Source organism: Schistocerca piceifrons, chromosome 6 (genome assembly GCF_021461385.2).
Source record: "Schistocerca piceifrons isolate TAMUIC-IGC-003096 chromosome 6, iqSchPice1.1, whole genome shotgun sequence".
NCBI classification, from domain to species: Eukaryota; Metazoa; Arthropoda; class Insecta; order Orthoptera; family Acrididae; genus Schistocerca; species Schistocerca piceifrons.
In genome coordinates this window covers 197,074,403-197,094,491 of record NC_060143.1, presented here as the reverse complement: position 1 = coordinate 197,094,491, position 20,089 = coordinate 197,074,403, and the positions used below count along the sequence as shown (strand labels likewise).

The window sequence follows — 20,089 nt, the reverse complement described above, 5'->3', positions numbered from 1 at the left end:
CCCACGAAATGCACATTCGTGTTGCCAGTCTGAGTGGCTATCTTTTCCATGTCACCATCTATGTCATACTCCCCATCCCTGTCTTCAGAAGCCTAGCTTCTACATAAATGGCAATTACGTACTTTTAAAATTTTTCCAGCTGTCTATTACTCTTGACAGCTTCCTAAAAGGGACAATATTTAACAACCGCACTGGCAAGAATTAGTCTGTGCGTGTGTGCCATTTGGTGCAGATGTGTGTTTCTGCATGAGGTGTTGAGGGACCCCACGCGACGACTGGCATAAGTGAAATTCTAAAGGTTCCTTTATTTGTTTTTTTTTTTTTTTTTTTTTTTGTGTGTTACAGTGTTTATATTAATGATTCATTTTGTTGTAGAGCAGTTCAAATAAAATAAACATGGACAAATGACAGCGTGAATGAATTCTGAGATGGCTGGAAGAGGAAAACGACAAAATTATTGGTGGTGAAGGAGAGAATGTCGATTTTCCAGAGGAAGTTAGTGATCATGACACAGTGTCAGAGCGAGACTGAAAAGATAACAATCCTCAAGAACATCTTCAACTGCTAGAATCCTCAAATAGTAACGAAGATGACATTTCATTATCAAATTTATTATCGCATAATTTCTATTCTGTCAAAGAAAGACAAAGAGACGGAACGTACACTGTTCTTTGAAAATGGAAAAAAACTCCCTAGCAACAGGCTGTTAGATGATGACTTCATCCCTACCAATGGGCTGTCAGAAGACAACTACATAATACTGTCACAGAACAACCAGGTCCCCAAGGAACAGCACGCAAGTTTAGTAACCCTTTAGAATCTTGGTTATTGTTTATTGACTTAGAAATGTTGCAGCACATGGTAGACTGCATAAATATAAAAATAACATCAATGTGGATAAATTATGACAGAGAATGAGACTGTGGGCTTACTGATTTGACTGAGTTGAAAGCTTTGTTTGGCGTCATGTACATAACAGGGTTACATAAGTCGTCACATACTTCAATTGATGACATTTGGATTACTGATGGAACTGGCATTGATTTCTGTTGTGCTGTTATGTCTAAACATTGATTTCAGTTTTTACTTAAAGCTCTTAGATTTGACGACATTCGCACAGGTGGAGGCGAAGTCTAACAGACAAGTTGGCACAAATGAGGCAGTTATACAATATCTTTGTCAACAAATGTGAGAAACACTATAGAAGCAATGAGTAAGTTACAGTGGATGAGATGCTAGAGAATTACAGAGGATCACGATGATTTCATCAATACATGCCCAGCAAATCTGTGAAATATGCATTAGAGATTTATGTTGGTGAACAGCCGGAAAGACCTTTTTATCAAGACAGTTCGACCAACGCACTTGTCAAGCAGATAACTGCTCCCATATCAGGTACTGGACCAAATGTGACCATGGAAAATTGGTTCACAAGCATTCCTTTAGCAGAAGAACTACTGAAAGATCACAGATTGACAGTGGTTGGTACACTTCGAAAAAATAAACCAGAATTTCCAAGTGAATTCAAGCAGAAGGGTAGCAAGAATGTTTAACAATTTTTGGCTATCAATCAACAATCACTTTGCTGTTTTATTGCCCAAAGAAGAACAAAACAGTAATACTTCCTTCAACAATACATCATACTGGTGTCAGATGATAGTGCACACAGGAAAATTCCTTTAATTATAAGCTTTTACCATAAAACAAAATGGGGTGTTGATGTAGTGGACCAACTTACCCGCAGCTACTCTGTTGCATCAGTTTGCACACCCATGGCCACTGCAGCTGCTCTTTACTTTCCTGGACATTGGTGCACTGAATGCTCACATAATACTGGACACAGTAAATCAGGCATACAAAATGGAATGTAAAGTTTTCTTGAAAACACTGGCATTTGAACTGGGTCGCCCTCAACTGCATTTACGAGAAACTATAACAACTTTACCTCGTGAGTTGAAACAGTGTATAACATGATTCCTAACTGCTGTTTAGGATGTACCACCTGATGATGAGTTTGTACCAACGAGAAAGCGTTGCATTCATTGTCAAAGATGAGCACATAGAAAAATTCAAATCTATTTGTCATTTCTGCAAGGGTAATATATGCCCAGCTCATACCAAAGCACTGTTCATAGTCTGTATTCAAAACAAAAACTAGGCCCACTTAGATGTGTGAAAATTTATACATTTTTTATCAGTTCATGTTACTTTCTATTTTTTATTAGTATTATATCTGTGTTGAACTCAATTAATTGTTAGATTTAAAGAAATTGCTTGGTTTTCATAAAGAAATAAATATCATGATAAACTTGTTCCAAAGAGACAATGTTTACATAGTGTAAATAAATAAATAACATATAATTACCTCTTTATTTCATTATAGTCCTCTTACATAACTAAATCCTATAAAATAATACCCAAAATATATGTTATAACAGCAATTAGATACTGTTTATCCTTTTGGGGTCTCTCATGACCTCACGTTACAAGAAAGGCACGACAGGTCGAGGATTAACCTTAAGTCTGCTGAGGCAACTGCCAGTATGTCATGTTCATATGTGACATTATGTCTATATGATCATGCCCATTAAGTAACAGTTTCATCCCAACAAAAGGATAGCAGACAGAATTTTCTGGTTAGCCTTTGATAATGGTACTTCTAGCTGCCCATCTTGCCACTCAAGAGGTTCATTCACTGCAGCGGCAATATGAGATGCATCAAATGAACTTGTGAGTAAAATTTTGCTGAGTTATCTGATTAAACAGTTACATAATTCACAGAGTAAATACGGAAAAAGATTAAAATATGTTATATTTGAAAAGTCTGTTAACTGCATTAGAAAATGAAAACATCAATAAAAACTGTCATCATAATCATACAAAATTAAAATATCAAGTTAATTTTAATGTGAATATTGTAGCAATATCTTTTTCATTATGAAACTGTAATTATATCATCTCAACCAAGAAGTAAATTTTGTGGATTGTTAAGATGTCATAAAGGTGATCATGGTTGCAACTGGGAGAATCAGTAAGCCGAGGTGTTTTGTTCAGTTCAATTTTTCTTTCAATGTCAGTGAGATTATATGGTCTGTGAGCTACAAAGAGTTGTTATGAATAAATGATGAACCTAAAAAAGGGACTGAGTTGTCACCAGACTTTTATTAAGCAAATTCATCATAATGACATAAGGTCATTAAATTATACAAAAGAACACCTCAGGACTACTGGAGCAAAGATAAATAACATTTAAATATGACCAACAATCACAATCACCAGTGAGTCAACAAGTTAGGTAACTAATTATTTATAAAACATTTGCTTGCTCCAAATCATTTTTTTATCATTTTATAAGAATCACAATATTATAACGTAAATACTGCAAATGATTAAAATATTTAAACTAAAATTTTTACTTTATTTTTGCATCTGTAATGTGAGCAGAAGCAACTGACAGTAATTTTCATTTCAGCCAGTGTACAGGGAAAACAGAAAGTCTTACCTGATCTTTCATGTCTTGTAGCATATGTAGCTGTTCTGTCATGCGAACTTGTGCATGAGCAAGAAAATCAGAGCACAGTGAATCTGGAGGTTCTTTCAACTGTAGCAATAAATCAACTGATTCAGCTAGCTCTTTTGGTGATGCCTGTATTCAGTTAAATTGAAGAAAAATTATTATTGCACCAGTCGTAAATTACAGTATTTTTATTAAAAGTAAGTTAGGAGAAACTACACAAGGCCTATTTGTATTAACCTAGACCACAAACCCTCAAGGCTGAGAATTTCTTCCGAATTGTTGTAAATTTACACCTTCACCATACTCTTCGTATCTTACATATCCTTATCATTGATCCATATGGTCAATTACGTCTTTTACAGAATAATGAATGTAAATAAGAGAAAATTACAGAAATGTAAACATAGCTGTACTAATTTAATACTGTGGAACAACATAAGAACTGAAAGATCAGATGCAAAAAATTGAAGGTACAGATGTATTGTGATGTGTACTAAATGTGTGTATCATATTGTTCATTTGTGGCATCTCAGTCTATTACATTACACAGTCCCGGAGCTTCATGCTTAAGTTTATGTACAGAAAATTAAACCTTTTCTGTGTCAGAAATGTGTGGCTACTGGACAATTTGAATCAGCAGCAATCTTTATTTCTCATAGGAACCCCTGCAAAGAGTAATTGTTTGTACTGTTTATTTCATAAAAACATAATTGTCTAACTGTTTGTGTTGTAATCAACAAATGCTCTTGGTTGGTAGGTTGACATTGGGGAGGGAACCAAACAGTGAGGTCATTAGTCCCATCGGATTAGGGAAGTATGGGGAAGGAAGTTGGCCATGCCCTTTCAAAGGAACCATCTCAGCATTTGCCTGAAGTGATTTTAGGGAAATCACGGAAAACCTAAAGCAGGATGGCTGGATGTGCATTTGAACCATCTTCCTCCCAAATGCAAGTCCAGTGTACTGATCACTGCACCACCTCAGTCAGTAAAAATTCTCCTAGTGTCAAACACAAATATGTGGCATCAGTTTTATGTCGTTTCATCAGATTCTGTTGGTATCCTCTCAGGACGTGAAGGGATTACCTTTGACTGTATTCTGAGTTTGGTGAAAACTTAAATTTACAGCAAGCCACTTAAATTAATATAAAACATCACAAATGCATGTACACTGATCTTTAGCAGACGATATTTTATCAGATGGGTATGGAGAACTAAGTTATTGATGTGATATGGGTGCCATTTCTGTGAAACAATATGGCTATTTTTTCCAACTTGTACAAGGGCCTCTAGAGGGAAGCTTACTAATAACTGACTCAAATAACTGTAGCTACTGTAATTTAATAATTTGTCACATGAAATTTTTATCTCTGTAAATTCATGTTGTCATCGAAATGTGGTAGCTGAATGCTGTTCATTGTTTCTGTTTGCAAGTCTACAAACATCTGTGAAAAGTAGGTGAATTTTGATTGTTATAAACCTTTTAGTTTCTTTTAGAACACAGCAAAATGTCTCTTTTGTCTAGCAAATACAGAAGAGTATCACTATTATTTAGTTCAATAAGTAGCAAATGAAAGAAAGTTCCAACTGTTGCACGTGGTGTTTTCATACTAATATTATTAGTTTTTTCAGAACCAAAGTCCCATAATTTTCACACAAGTATTTTATGTATTTGATATTTCAGATACACATCAGCAATTGGGGAAAGGTTTTTACAAATACACCCATGAACAACTGAAATGGATACATTTACCTAGTCATGTAAAGAGTACCACCTTTCACCCTGTTGACATTTGCAATTCATTGTGTTACGGACAGCACTCCATATGATAATGAAAACATTGTTGAGTCACTCTGATATTGGACTGTTCAACCAGTGGTCACAACCCATTGTGACCGATCATAACTGGATCAAAGCGTGCACATATCACTTTATTTGTCATTAATTTGTTCAACAGGACTCAGATCAGTTGACCTGAGGTGCCACAAAAACACCTTCATAACTGTGGAGAGAATCTCAAACCAATTTGAAACAGTTCAGGAGCGTCCGAAATGTGCATTATCTTGCTGAAAGAAAGGGTTCCCACCTGAGTGCTCTAGGCAGGAGGACAGATGCACAGTTGACCAGAAGGTTCCTGAATCATTTGTTGGTGAGAGATGATGACAGACGTGGAAGGATCCTATTTCATTCCCTGTAAACATCCTGAAAATGAGCATACGTCCACCACCTACCTGAACAGCATCTTGTTGGCAGGTGGGTGCAACACTTAATGTGATTTTTGACATCTCGTACCACGCAGTTGGTGTGTAACAACTTAAATCATGACTCAGCAGTGCATGTGACCCTTTTTCATGTTTCAAGCAACCTATGACAGTGTTTCTGTGTCCCTGCAAATCTCTGTTCCCTGTACTGTGGTAAAAGCAGAGGTATAGGCATGGGCATGTGGATTCAGTATTGCATTATGATGAGCAAGTTCCGGATAGTATGTCCACTCACCAGACGTTGTCAAGCACTGAACTGGTGAGTAATTTGTTTCAGATTCTAACAGCAGGTAAATGGGATACAGTGCAATACTCAATGGCAACCTGTCATCAACATGTTGTTACTCATGGAAGATGACTCTTCACCTACAAGTACAAGCATGCAAATGAAGCAACAGAAATACAACTGTCTATATCTACCTTACAAGTCCTGATTTGTCTTATTCTGTCTTCACAGTCTTTCCATGAGATATATGTTAAGCATTTCCATAATACTTGCATGCTTATCAGATCTACTACAACAAATGTAGCAGCAGACCTCTGAATTGCTCCAAAGTCTTCCGTTAATCTGAACTGGTGGGGATTCCCAAACACATGAGTAGTACTCCAGAATGGGTCACAGGAGTTTTATGTAAACTGTCTCCTTTACAGGTGAACTACACTTTCCTAGAATTCTTCCAATAAACCAAAGTTGACCTTTCGCCTTCCCTCCGAAGAACATTATGTACTCATTGTGTTTTATGATGTTTTGCTATGTTGTGCCTGTGAGGTAACAGGTGAGTTGTGGCGCCCTGGAAATATTCTAAGTTCAGAGTTGGTGTGACCACACAGGCCACTCGGCAAGCCAGGGCCTGGGAGCAAACAAGTGGTGCCGAATGTTAGCTGGGGTCCAGGAACCGAGTGGCTGGGAATTCCATGGTGACGCTGTGTCGATGAAAGAGACTTGTATGCTGAGAGTGCCAAAGGTGGCACACTTTCTGAAACCTTAATGGCAGACAATTCACAGTTTGTATAGAAATTAATAGTAGCCAGATGAATCATGATACCTCAAAAAGAAATATCTACAGTACCACTATTTGCAGATCTGACTGTAAATTATACAAGTAACACCCAGCAACGAATTTCCAAAATCTAAACAGTTCATCTGATTGTGTTGATCTACATTTCTTTAGAAAGCGATTAGTGGAAGCCTAAATTGGTATAAATTACAGGGATGTAACTTGAATAGTACAGGAGTTATTGGAGGTGAAAGTGGCCGATTACTATCGATTGTGTCACAGTTACACGAAAAAATGGTAGCAGCATGCTTATAAATATATTTATTCATCTATGTCTTTGTTTATATCTGATATATACTATTCATGAAGAAATTGGTCAAATATTTACTGTGTTTTAGAAAGCACATAGACATTAGGCTACTGGCCTACTTTTGCTTGCTATTCCTTTGATATATGTTTATTTAATTTGTTTATGTATTTAACAATGTATGTTAGAGCATGTTACGGTCCAGCCATAGGAATATTTACTTAATTGCAAGTTATTTAAATGTAAATCCAGTATTTTGAACGTGTTACATTATGTTTGTGAATGTGCATTGGATTGAAGACATGGTGGGAGCACTCTAATCAATCACAGCACTCGTGAACAGGGAGACTGGATGGAAGTGGGAGAAGAGTACGGGCACAGGACGCGGAAAGTGCTGGAGACGATGGTGCGATGGACACACAGTCGCGGCAGGGACTTGGAGTGTGAAGCAGTTTGCGCGTGGTCGCTAGAGATAGAAATACTTCAGAGTGTGGACTTGTGAACTTGCGAGATTTCTGAGGTTTCTACAGTGAAGATGTAGTATGCGTTTAGAAGTGAATATCTCGCGAGCTACGTTGTCTTTCACAACTAATAACATGCAACAGGAATCTATTGTTTCCCTGTTATTCAACTTATATTTTATTTAATTGCTGGACCATCAACACCAATAAGTGTTTTGCAGAAATATACCACACTCTCAAAAGTACCACTATTATCATACTCACAATTTAAAGTCGTTAAGATAGTACCTGCAGATTTTATTTATTGCAATCTTTTCTTTATAAATTTCTACATTACATTCGTGGTTTCCAAGTGATAGGAACCTTCGACCATTTGATTCATGTGAATATTCATATTGTATACTGTAGACTCAGCAGTATTTGGCTTGTAATGCGGCAACTATGTATCCCAGCCCCTAGACAATGAAACCAGACAAAACTTTTAATATTGCAACTTTGAGTCTGAGGGTACGCAGCTGAGGGCCACACCATCATCACATTTAATATTTTTGAAAGCCCACATGCCTTGATGTTTAACAAAAGTGACAGTGTCAAGCAAGATACCTCTAATATTGTATTCAAACACCATATAAATGTCTGTCCTTTTCTTCTTCATTAACTTAGAATCTTCCACATTTAGAACAAGCTGCCATTCATTACATCAAATAGAAATTCTATACAAGTCATCTTGTATCCTCCTACAGTCATTCAAAGATGACAGTTTACCATACAATACAAAATCGCCAGCAAACAGTTGCAGATTGCTGCTCACTATATCCCTCAGATTGTTTTTGTATACAGAGAACAAGAGTGGCTGTATTACATATTGACCTCTGATGAACATTTGCCATCTGGTCATGGCAGTTTTCCCTGTATCTAAGCACTGACAGAATACCCTTGACACAGTAGCACCAAAAGTATCAGTGCCTGCACATCCTCAGAGGGGGATTGGCCAAAAATTTAGACACCTTGATCAAATGTGTGGTTGTAGCCAATTTTGACCAGCTGGCATTCAACTATCACACCAACAGCCACTACAAGATCTGACTACATACCAATCATGTGAGACAGGAAAGAAGACAATCTGATCATAGATATCTATTAGTGAACATTAATAAGGGGTGTGTCCACTCTTTCCCTTTATAATGGCTTGAACTCTTCTGGGGACACCTTCAGTGAAGTGTCTGAATACCTGTGGAGGAATGGCAGGTTGTTCTTACTCAAGGGCCAAAACCAGAGAGGGTAGTGATGTCGGATATTGAGTTATAGAGTGAAATTGACAGTCTAACTCACCCCAAAGGTGCACTACGGGGTTCAGGTTGGGACTCTGGCGAGGTCAGTCCATTTCAGGAATGTTATTGTCCACAAACCATTCCCTCACAGGTATTGCTTTATGACAGGGTCCCCTGTCATGCTGATACAAATAACCATAGTCTCCAAAATGTTCCTCTGAGTACTCAGTACACAATATTGTAAAATGTGTTCATATCCTTCTGCATTCAGTGTTTTCTTAAGCGCAATAAGAAGACACCCCTCCCCCCCCCCCCCCCCCCCCCCCCCAAACCACAAAAAGCACAACCATAACACCACCTGCTCCATGTGTTGGCACTATACATGACGGCAGGTAATGTTCTCCAGACACTTGCCAAACCCAAATCCTTTCATCAAGTTGCCACAGGGATATAGCATGATTCATTACTCCAAATCACTCATTTACGTCATCCACTGTCCAGTGGTGACACTTTTTACACTACTTCAAGTGTCATTAAACACTGACTAGAAACGTGTGGCTTATGAGAAACTGCTTGACCACTGTACCCCATTCTTTTCAACATCCTATGAACAGTCACTGTTCTAGCTGAACTGCTGGTAGCATTTTGGAACTCGTGTGAGATTCCTCCCACTGATTTCATGCCACTTTTTATACTTCCATCTGCAGTGATCGACTGTACATCTCAGTCAGTGCATGAGGTGTGCCTAGTCTTGGTTTGGTTTTGGTTGTTCTCTCATGTTTACACTACACAATCACATCACCAACAGTCAACTTTGGCAGCTTTAGAAGGTTTGAAATATCCCTGAAGGATACTCCCCACCTCCTTTTATACTGATTGATCTGCTTCTCATGATAACTAGTGGCCAATTCTACATTACATAGGGTGTCCGAATACTGTGATCAGATAGTGTATTTCATACACGGCAGTAAGTGTACCCTGTCTCTAGCACAGTAGCTGCCTCTAATTCAGTTGTTCATGAGCAAATTAAAAGATTCATAATAATTCATGCCTTATAGAAAAAGGTATATACAACTCTCTCTCTTATTCATTCACTCTCTCTCTCACACACACACACACACACACACACACACACACACACACACACACACACATTTTAAGGATATTACATGTGGCATCTACATAACAAATAAACATACATCTTTACTCCGAAATTGCCCTCTTAAATGAGTTTTAAGTTCCTCCACAATTACTTCACAGTCACTCTGTATTCCATGGAAAGAAGCCATGTCTCCATATTGGCGCAGGACTCTCTGCGCATGGATGTAATCTTGTACTGCCTGTTGTAACAAAAAAGCAAGGACCCATTTGCATATAAAAGATCTGTTTTTCAAATCATATTGTTACATAAGTAATTCATCCTAAATCTTGTAGTATATTCACATTACTTGAAGGATATAATCACCAATAAATAGAAAAATGATACCTTAATTGAAACTTTCATAACATTCAATTTTCTTTGTTGAAATCTATACACACAGTGTGTTACCAGTGGTTACACTATTAGCTGCAATGGTCTGGGCCATTTTATTGCATTTTAACCATCAAATAACACACTCACAAAATACAATGACTGATAAACAATTAGCAAGCAGAAAGTCTGAAATAATTTCACACCTCTTATTATTTAGCTCTGCATTACATTGAGGAAGAAAGAGGAAAACATGAAGCAAATATACATATCAAAATTCAAATGCCTATAGAGTGATAAGAACTGAGACAGGAGAAACAAAGAAGACAAAATAATGGTCTTCTCTTGGAGTATAAGATATTGCTGAAAGCAAAAAATGATTATTTGCACTAGTTTTCAACATGCATCTACATCTTTATAAATTAATTTGTTTCAAGAGTGGCTAAAATCTTCTCTGGTGCTTTATGGAATGTAAATTCCTCCTTTTCCCTTAATCACTGTGTTTTGTAATCTCTCTTGTTCCTCAAATTTTAGTGTATCTAACTCATGCATAAGTAACATTTTTTGGTTATGATCATTACTCCCTTATGCTTTGGTTGGGTCAACTTAGTCTCAGCCATTTAATAGGAACCTGATTCTTGATAGGTCTGTCAAAGGGCATACAATGCAAGATAAACAAAGATTTTCACAGCATAAGTAGTGAGGAGGAAAGACATCAGAAGTCAAGAGCATTTATGAAACTGTACTGGATTGACACAAGAGTAAAATCAAAATGTTTACTCAAGACAAACACTGATGATGACTTGTTATTCTGAAGAGGAAAGGGCAGGGGGGAGGGAGGGGGGGGGGCTGAAAAGACCAATAAGACTTTGTCAATCAGAAACAACTGTTGCTACTCACTGAAAGATTGGATTCAAGCCCTAGTCTCACACAATGTTTCAACTTGTCACATAAAAGGAATATAACATATTATCTTCTTACCTGAAGCAGGTCATGACACACACTGGTGAAACACCATTGATGGTGACATTACTCTGAAGAGAAAAAAGGGGTGGAAGAGGATTGAAAAAAACTATAAGGGTTCAGTCAATCTGAAATGACTATTGCTACTTGCTGAAAGACAATTACCAGTCAAATGTGTATACAGCACACACAAATTATACATAATAAGTCAAAACATTCATTAAAACACAGTAATGCCACACACTTTTTTCTTTTTTAGTATAACTGCATGTAAGTGAGCAAGTTCAAGCCCTACTCTGACACACTGTTCAACTTGTCACATATTCCTCCCACCATTCATCCCAAATGTTCTTTAATTTGCCTATAAGCAACATACACCTATCCTAAGACATGCATGCTTCCACAACTTTATATTTCTCCTCTAACCATTCCTGCTTTCCCATTTATCACTCATGTTATCCGAGGATTTCTACTGGACTTCAAATACACAAATGAATGATCATCTGCTGCCCTTTTTTATTTGATCTCTCCCATTCACATTCTCTCATATTTCTTACATTTATTTCAGTCAATCATTTTGCAATGGTTCCTCTGAAACTCTCAACAACCTTTTGATAGATAAAAAAACCTACTCAACAAGCAACAGCAGGAGAACGGGAAGGAAGAGGGGTGCAGGAAAAGGGCTGCTGAGATTCAGGAAAGAGGGTAGAGTTCAGAAAAGTTGGCCAGAACCACGAGTCAGGTGAGACTTACCATCTGGTAAGTTCCAGGTGACTTTTCAAAACTCTATCCCTTTTCTTAAAGCTTGCCAGTCCTTTTCCTTCACCCCTCTTCCTTCCCCTTCAATTCTACTACCAGATGGAGAAACTAGCTCTGAAAGCTAGCACACTGTAATACTGTTTAAATGTGCATTCTCCTGCTGCCACTTGGTGAGTAGATTTGTTATCAATCCATGTACTTATTTTTTCAAACAATGATTATTTTTGTTGATATATCTCAACAATCTTTGTTTGTTTTAAATTATTGAAGGCCCATCTCCTTAATCTCCAACCAGTCTGTACCATTCTGGTTTCTAATTTAGTTTAGCTTAAATTGTCATCACTATCTAACAGTACCTATAATTCACAACAATATCATCATATATTTTTGTGGCAGTATAATTTGCTTATATACAATTACATTTAAGTTATGAAAAGTGGAAGCCAATTTTGTTTCTTCCTAAAAAAACTGCTGTTATTTTCAAATTGTGCAGGCCAGTACCAAAGTCCCAACTCAGTCATCAGATTCACAAACATTTAGAAAAATTTTCCCTCACTTTCACATGAATAACACGCACACAGACAGTTGAGGTACATATAATCTGTCTTGTGGGGCAATGGGGTGGCAATAGGAAGGGTAACTGGCCACCCCTTAAATTAATCATACCAAATCTGTTCATAATCATGCCGACCCTGTGCCAATGCAGGTAGAAGAAGAAAATCAAAATATAACTTGCAGAAAATAAAACTTTAAGAGGGCAAGCTTGCATGTGACAGTGTTACAATGAATAAGGTTTAATCTGAACAATCAGTCTATATGGAACAAAAGTTAGCAGCTCAATGTATGGTCACTGAATGTGCAGCAACCCATAGGTAACTGGGATAAAAGTTCAGAGCTTATGTATCTTTGTATCTCTACATATAAAAGCCAATGTCCTGACTGACTGACTCATCACTGCCCAGCCCAAACCGTTAAGAAAAGAAACTTGAAAGTTGGAGGTGTGGATCTTATACTGTAGATGTCATTTAAGGAGAGATTTTTCATAATTCTGTCCCCAAGGGTGTAAAATAGTGGATGAAGAGCTTTTCTGAAAAATGAGAAGGAAATCTCATCCCGGCCGGTAAGTCTACCCTGACCCGAGGTTCCGGGTGACTTATCTAAATTGTATCCCCTTCTCTAAACCTCTCCAGTCCTTTTCCTTCACCCCTCTTCCTTCCCCTTCAACTCTTCCATGAGAAGGAGGAGCCACTGGCTCCATAAGTATGTAAAAGTTAAATCCTTTTGTGTGTGTGTTCCCCTGCCCCTGCTTGGTAAGTGGATTTTTTTATCCGTCCATTTACATTATATTATCAATAATTGATTATTTTTGTTACAATATATATGTAGAACATGCGTATGTGGGCGAAGCTGCAGGTAAAAACCTAGTTAGTACTATACACAAAACTACGACATCACTCATCAATATTGTACAACTTTTCACATATATAATTTCTTGAAATTTGGTTCTGCAGTAGAAAGCTGTTAGTTTATAACCTCAACATACAGCATTTCTATCCACAAGTTAATCTGGTGTTCAGAAAAGCACAATACATCAACAAGTTTTTGATTTCCTTCTTTGCTTAAGCAGTAGTTTTCTTAAGCCTCTAATTTTTTGGTGAATTATATTAACTGTATGCTCCAATTTTCCCTCCTTACTATTGTTCAGAACTTCAGTGACTTTAATTTCTATCAATACTCTTTGACTGCATGAACAGGTTAATCTTAAAAAGGCACCCAATGACACCAGTAAACAAAGGAATTTTATTACATATGACCACGGCTTCGCTTATTTCCTCAGCTAATAAATCTGCTAATCAGTCTTTCAGCTCCCTGTTAAAATGTGGACTGCACACTGAGTATTTCCACCTCTCAATAGCAGCATAACCCGCAGTTACAGTGTGAGCTCTCACGCAAGGTAGTGGCGACCTGTTCAGTCCCAGTTAACTCACTATACATATTTGTTGGTCACGCTATTGCAGAAACTTTAAAAGTGTTGAAAGAATAATATTTCAAATAAATAGTAACAACAATGGCAATACTAAAAATCTACATTAAATTATCTGTTTAAGTCAGCATGTTGTTTCATTGGTTCCTAACACTTATAAAAATGTTGTATACATAAAAATAAATTTCAAATGTGTCATTGAAACTTACTTGTGAATAATTTTCATCCTCTATATGTGCTTTCAATTGAGAAGGCAGTTTAAACAGAAACTGAAGCCTTTTTAATAATGAATGCACCCCGGAAAGTTCAGTAATCTGTTGCCTGGTCTCCTGCAACATTAAGAATATGAAATTAACATGAAGATGCAAAATGCTGGTGAAGATAGTATGGTTTAGACTGATTTAAATCAATGTTTAGACCATTTTGTGATAAATGGAATAGTTATTATAAGTTATAAAGGTAATAAAATTCAAACTAATGACAGTTTGCAATGCAAAAGGACGCAACATTAATCTAGCAACAACTCATTTTTCGTGTTCCCACTTTTTAAGTTTTGGCTGTACTTGTGAAATGTGGAACTAGCTTACCTTCTTGTATAGTTAGTATCCTTCCTCAACAGGTCTTGCAGGTTGCTTCAAACCTTTAGTTTCAAAAATTATACAGATAGTGTAGTATTAAGAAGTGAGTACTTTGAGATAAGGAAATAATGTCTTAGAAACAAATTTTCTTTTTTCTATTGACATAAATAACTTTCAGCTTAGAGCAATAATTTAAGCTTAAACTAACTGTTCAAAGTGATGATCGCCCATCTCAATGCATGTATTACATACCAAATAAAATTTTAGAACACTCCCTAAAATATCCCTGTTGTTATTGTCCGAAGAGATAAGTAACTAGAAACCTATAAAAAAGTTCTTCCATAGTTTCTATGGGGTTTTATACACCAATGATTTTACGTACTTCCAGAGAGGAAAATTCATAGGAGTGAGGTCTGATGATCATGCTGGCCAGGAACAAGACCTCTCCTTCCAGTTCAATGATGATGACAATGATAATGATGTCTGCTATTCAGACAGCCATGTACGATAAAATTAAAGAGCAAGGAGTGTACCACTGTATTGGAACCTCCATATGCCTGCAAATTCCTGTAATGAATAAGGCTTCAAAGATGTTGGCAATACACTCACTGCAAGGACCACTGAGATTTGCAAATTCCATTCACTACCTTTGATTATTTTAGTGGCTAAAAAGCTGCTGTACAAATAAAAGTCACTAGAAATTTAATTTTAGTGTACCTCCAGCTATAGTATTACAATATACCTGTTCACTGCAGTTAGTTGTACCATGGACAACAAAGATTGGCACTGTAGTATTATATAATGGGCATTCGAAAAGAAACAAGCCAGAGGTATAATTACAGAAACCAGTACCTTTATGTTAGAAGTATTGACCCTGGCTGTTGAGACACTTGTCCCACTGTGACACAAGGCAGTGAATGGCTGTCTCATAAAATTCCTGGGGCTGTGATGTTAACCAGTTCTGCACGTACAGCTAGACGTCGTCGACTGAGGTGAATTGTTTGCCCCTCAGAGCCTTTTTAAGGGGACCAAAAATGGCCCCCTTCTGATTCACTTCCTGCAGCCCGGGACAACAGTGGATTCCCAGCATTACTCACAAACCTTGACCACCCTTCACCAAGTGATCAAATCAAAACAACCAGGCAATCTCACCCATGGGGTCATTCTGCTCCACAACAATGCAAAGCCTCATATGGCCAACACAGTCACGGCACTCCTGCAGAAATTCAAATGGGAGGTTCTTGGCCACCCTCCATACAGTCCGGACCTCTCTCTCTGTGATTAGGTCATTTTTGGTCCCCTTAAAAAGGATCTGAGGGGTAAACAATTCACCTCGGACGACGACATCCAGCTGTACATGCAGAACTGGTAAACATCGCAGCCCCATGAATTTTATGAGACAGCCGTTCACCGCCTTGTGTCACAGTGGGACAAGTGTCTCAAAGTCAGGGTCAATACTTCTAACATACAGGTACTGGTTTCTGTAATTATGCCTCCAGCTCGTTTCTTTTTTAACGCCCCTCATAGTAAACAATAGTCAATATTTTATAAAGTGCTGATTTATAAATAATATTCATGAGCTTTTAATCAATTTACAGAAAAAACAATAACTAATTTCATTACTTCATTTTATTAAAAAGTTTGTTACTCTAAACTTGTGTACCAAATGCAGCTTACCCTACACTTAATCTTTGCTATAATGCCAGTTCAGTCACATATGGGAAACACCTTATTTGTTGAAAAATATTTGGCAACATAATATTTAGTTAATTCAGTAAGATTTATGTATTATATAGACATCTTTCTTCCATAATACAAGTGTCATAAGTAAGTCATTTTCGATCAAATAAAAAAGGGAAAATTTTCTTCACCACAGTTTTTTGTTCATCGGCTATTACTAAACAAATTGTCTAGAAAACACTATGTTGTCAAAATAGACAAATGTGTAAACAGGCAAAGAAGTAAGAAATGTCAGTGTGAATGATGACTGAACTGTTCTCAAACCTATTAACTAAACAAGAGGCTCAAGTGAGGCTGCAAGTCTTCCAACTTTAATCTAGATGTCTCCAACAGCTTCACTCTTTCAAGAATGGTGTACATAAGTGTCCAGACAACCCAAGGGGTTCAAGAACACTCTCACAAAACGGGAAGAAAAGTGCATATTAAGGTTGTTAGTAGTAGTAGTAGTAGTAGTAGTAGTAGTAGTAGTAGTCGTCAGAGAGTTAAAGAGACCAAGAGGTCCACCTGCTAGGAGTAACCACAGGGGACAATTGCCTGAACTAGTACAAAACTCCCTCAATAGTGCCTACCAAGTAAGCAGTATTCTTAGGGGAAATCCAGAGACAAGCAATATCATCTACATCCTCATCTACATGTACATCTACATCCATACTCCGCAAGCCACCTGACAGTGTGTGGCGGAGGGTACCCTGAGTACCTCTATCGGTTCTCCCTTCTATTCCACTCTCGTATTGCTCGTGGAAAGAAGGATTGTCGGTATGCTTCTGCGTGGGCTCTAATCTCTCTGACTTTATCCTCATGATCTCTTCGCGAGATATACGTAGGAGGGAGCAATATACTGCTTGACTCTTCGGTGAAGGTATGTTCCCAAAACTTTAGCAAAAGCCCGTACCGAGCTACTGAGCGTCTCTCCTGCAGAGTCTTCCACTGGAGTTTATCTATCATCTCCATAACGTTTTTGCGATTGCTAAATGATCCTGTAACGATGCGCGCTGCTCTCCGTTGGATCTTCTCTATCTCTTCTATCAACCCTATCTGGTACGGATCCCACACTGCTGAGCAGTATTCAAGCAGTGGGCGAACAAGCGTACTGTAACCTACTTCCTTTGCTTTCAGATTGCATTTCCTTAGGATTCTTCCAATGAATCTCAGTCTGGCATCTGCTTTACAGACGATCAACTTTATATGATCATTCCATTTTAAATCACTCCTAATGCATACTCCCAGATAATTTATGGAATTAACTGCTTCCAGTTGCTGACCTGCTATATTGTAGCTAAATGATTAGGGATCTATCTTTCTATGTATTCGCAGCACATTACACTTGTCTACATTGAGATTGAATTGCCATTCCCTGCACCATGTGTCAATTCGCTGCAGATCCTCCTGCATTTCAGTACAATTTTCCATTGTTACAACCTCTCGATACACCACAGCATCATCTGTAAAAAGCCGCAGTGAACTTCTGATGTCATCCACAAGGTCATTTATGTATATTGTGAATAGCAACGATCCTATGACACTCCCCTGCGGCACACCTGAAATCGCTCGTACTTCGGATGACTTCTCTCCATTGAGAATGACATGCTGCGTTCTGTTATCTAGGAACTCTTCAATCCAATCACACAATTGGTCTGTTAGTCCATATGCTCTTACTTTGTTCATTAAACGACTCTGCGGAACTGTATCGAACGCCTTGTAGAAGTCAAGAAACACGGCATCTACCTGTGAACCCGTGTCTATGGCCCTCTGATTCTCGTGGACAAATAGCGTGAGCTGGGTTTCACACGACCGTCTTTTTCGAAACCCATGCTGATTCCTACAGAGTAGATTTCTAGTCTCCAGAAAAGTCATTATTCTCGAACATAATACATGTTCCAAAATTCTACAACTGATCGACGTTAGAGATATAGGTCTATAGTTCTGCACATCTGTTTGACGTCCCTTCTTGAAAACGGGGATGACCTGTGCCCTTTTCCAACCCTTTGGAATGCTACGCTCTTCTAGAGACCTACGGTACATCACTGCCACAAGGGGGGCAAGTTCCTTCGCGTACTCTGTGTAAAATCGAACTGGTATCCCATCAGGTCCAGCGGCCTTTCCTCTTTTGAGCGATTTTAATTGTTTCTCTATCCCTCTGTCGTCTATTTCGATATCTACCATTTTGTCATCTGTACGACAATCTAGAGAAGCTACTACAGTGCAGTCTTCCTCTGTGAAACAGCTTTGGAAAAAGACATTTAGTATTTTGGCCTTTAGTCTGTCATCCTCTGAGTCAGTACCATTTTGGTCACTGTGTGCCTGGACATTTTGTTTTGATCCACCTACCGCTTTGACATAAGACCAAAATTTCTTAGGATTTTCTGCCAGTCAGTACATAGAACTTTACTTTCGAATTCATTGAACGCCTCTCGCATAGCCCTCCTCACACTACATTTCCCTTCACGTAATTTTTGTTTGTCTGCAAGGCTTTGGGTATGTTTATGTTTCTGTGGAGTTCTCTTTGCTTCCGCAGCAGTTTTCTAACTCGGTTGTTGTACCACAGCGGCTCTTTTCCATCGCTTAACGATCTTGCTTGGCACATACTCATCTAACGCATATTGTGCGATGGTTTTGAACTTTGTCCACTGATCCTCAACACTATCTGTACTTGAGACAAAACTTTTGTGTTGAGCCGTCAGGTACTCTGTAATCTGCTTTTTGTCACTTTTGCTAAACAGAAAAATCTTCCTATCTTTTTTAATATTTCTATTTACGGCTGAAATCATCGATGCCGTAACCGCTTTATGATCGCTGATTCCCTGTTCTGCGTTAACTGTTTCAAATAGTTCGGGTCTGTTTGTCACCAGAAGGACTAATATGTTATCGCCACGAGTCGGTTCTCTGTTTAACTGCTCAAGGTAGTTTTCAGATAAAGCACTTAAAAAAATTTCACTGGATTCATTGTCCCTGCCACCCGTTATGAATGTTTGAGTCTCCCAGTCTATATCTGGCAAATTAAAATCTCCACCCAGAACTATAACATGGTGGGGAAATCTACTCGAAATATTTTCCAAATTATCCTTCAGGTGCTCAGCCACAACAGCTGCTGAACCAGGGGGTCTATAGAGACATCCAATTACCATGTCTGAGCCTGCTTTAACCGTGACCTTCACCCAAATTATTTCACATTTCGGATCTCCGTCAATTTCTTTCGATACTATTGCACTTCTTATCGCTATAAACACGCCTCCCCCTTCACTGTCCAGCCTGTCTCTGCGGTATACATTCCAATCTGAGTTTAGGATTTCATTATTGTTTACATCTGGTTTCAGCCAACTTTCTGTCCCTAGTAATATATGAGCGTTGTGACCGTTTGTTAATGAGAGCAGTTCTGGGACCTTTCTATAGACGCTCCTGCAGTTTACTATTAGCACATTAATATTGTTATTCCCTGTTGCATTTTGCCTACTCCTACCTTGCCGCGTCTCAGGAGACGTCTTGTAGTGCCTCGGGAGGGAATTCTCTAACCTAAAAAACCCCTTGTAGCCGCTTCCAGTGTGTAGTGCACGCCTGACCTATTCAGGGGGACCCTACATTTCTCCACCTGATAGCGGAGGTCGAGAAATTTGCACCCCAGATCTCCACAGAATCGTCTGAGCCTCTGGTTTAAGCCTTCCACTCGGCTCCAAACCAGAGGACCGTGATCGGTTCTGGGAACGATACTACAAATAGTTAGCTCTGATTCCACCCCGCAAGCGAGGCTTTCCGCCTGTACAGACTGAGGATGACCTCTGAACCC

At 38.3% G+C, this 20,089-nt stretch overlaps 1 protein-coding gene across 1 annotated transcript in view; it reads right to left on the bottom strand.

Annotated features, from left to right (window-relative positions):
- LOC124802658 (vacuolar protein sorting-associated protein 51 homolog) overlaps positions 1-20,089 on the bottom strand; it is a 134,336-nt gene that overhangs the window by 84,888 nt on the left and 29,359 nt on the right. The window contains exons 4-6 of the mRNA XM_047263564.1: positions 14,200-14,319; positions 10,013-10,153; positions 3,503-3,646 (exon numbers count right to left, since the gene is read on the bottom strand). Coding sequence (XP_047119520.1) covers positions 3,503-3,646; positions 10,013-10,153; positions 14,200-14,319 — 405 coding nt within the window. The remainder of the gene's footprint in view (positions 1-3,502; positions 3,647-10,012; positions 10,154-14,199; positions 14,320-20,089) is intronic.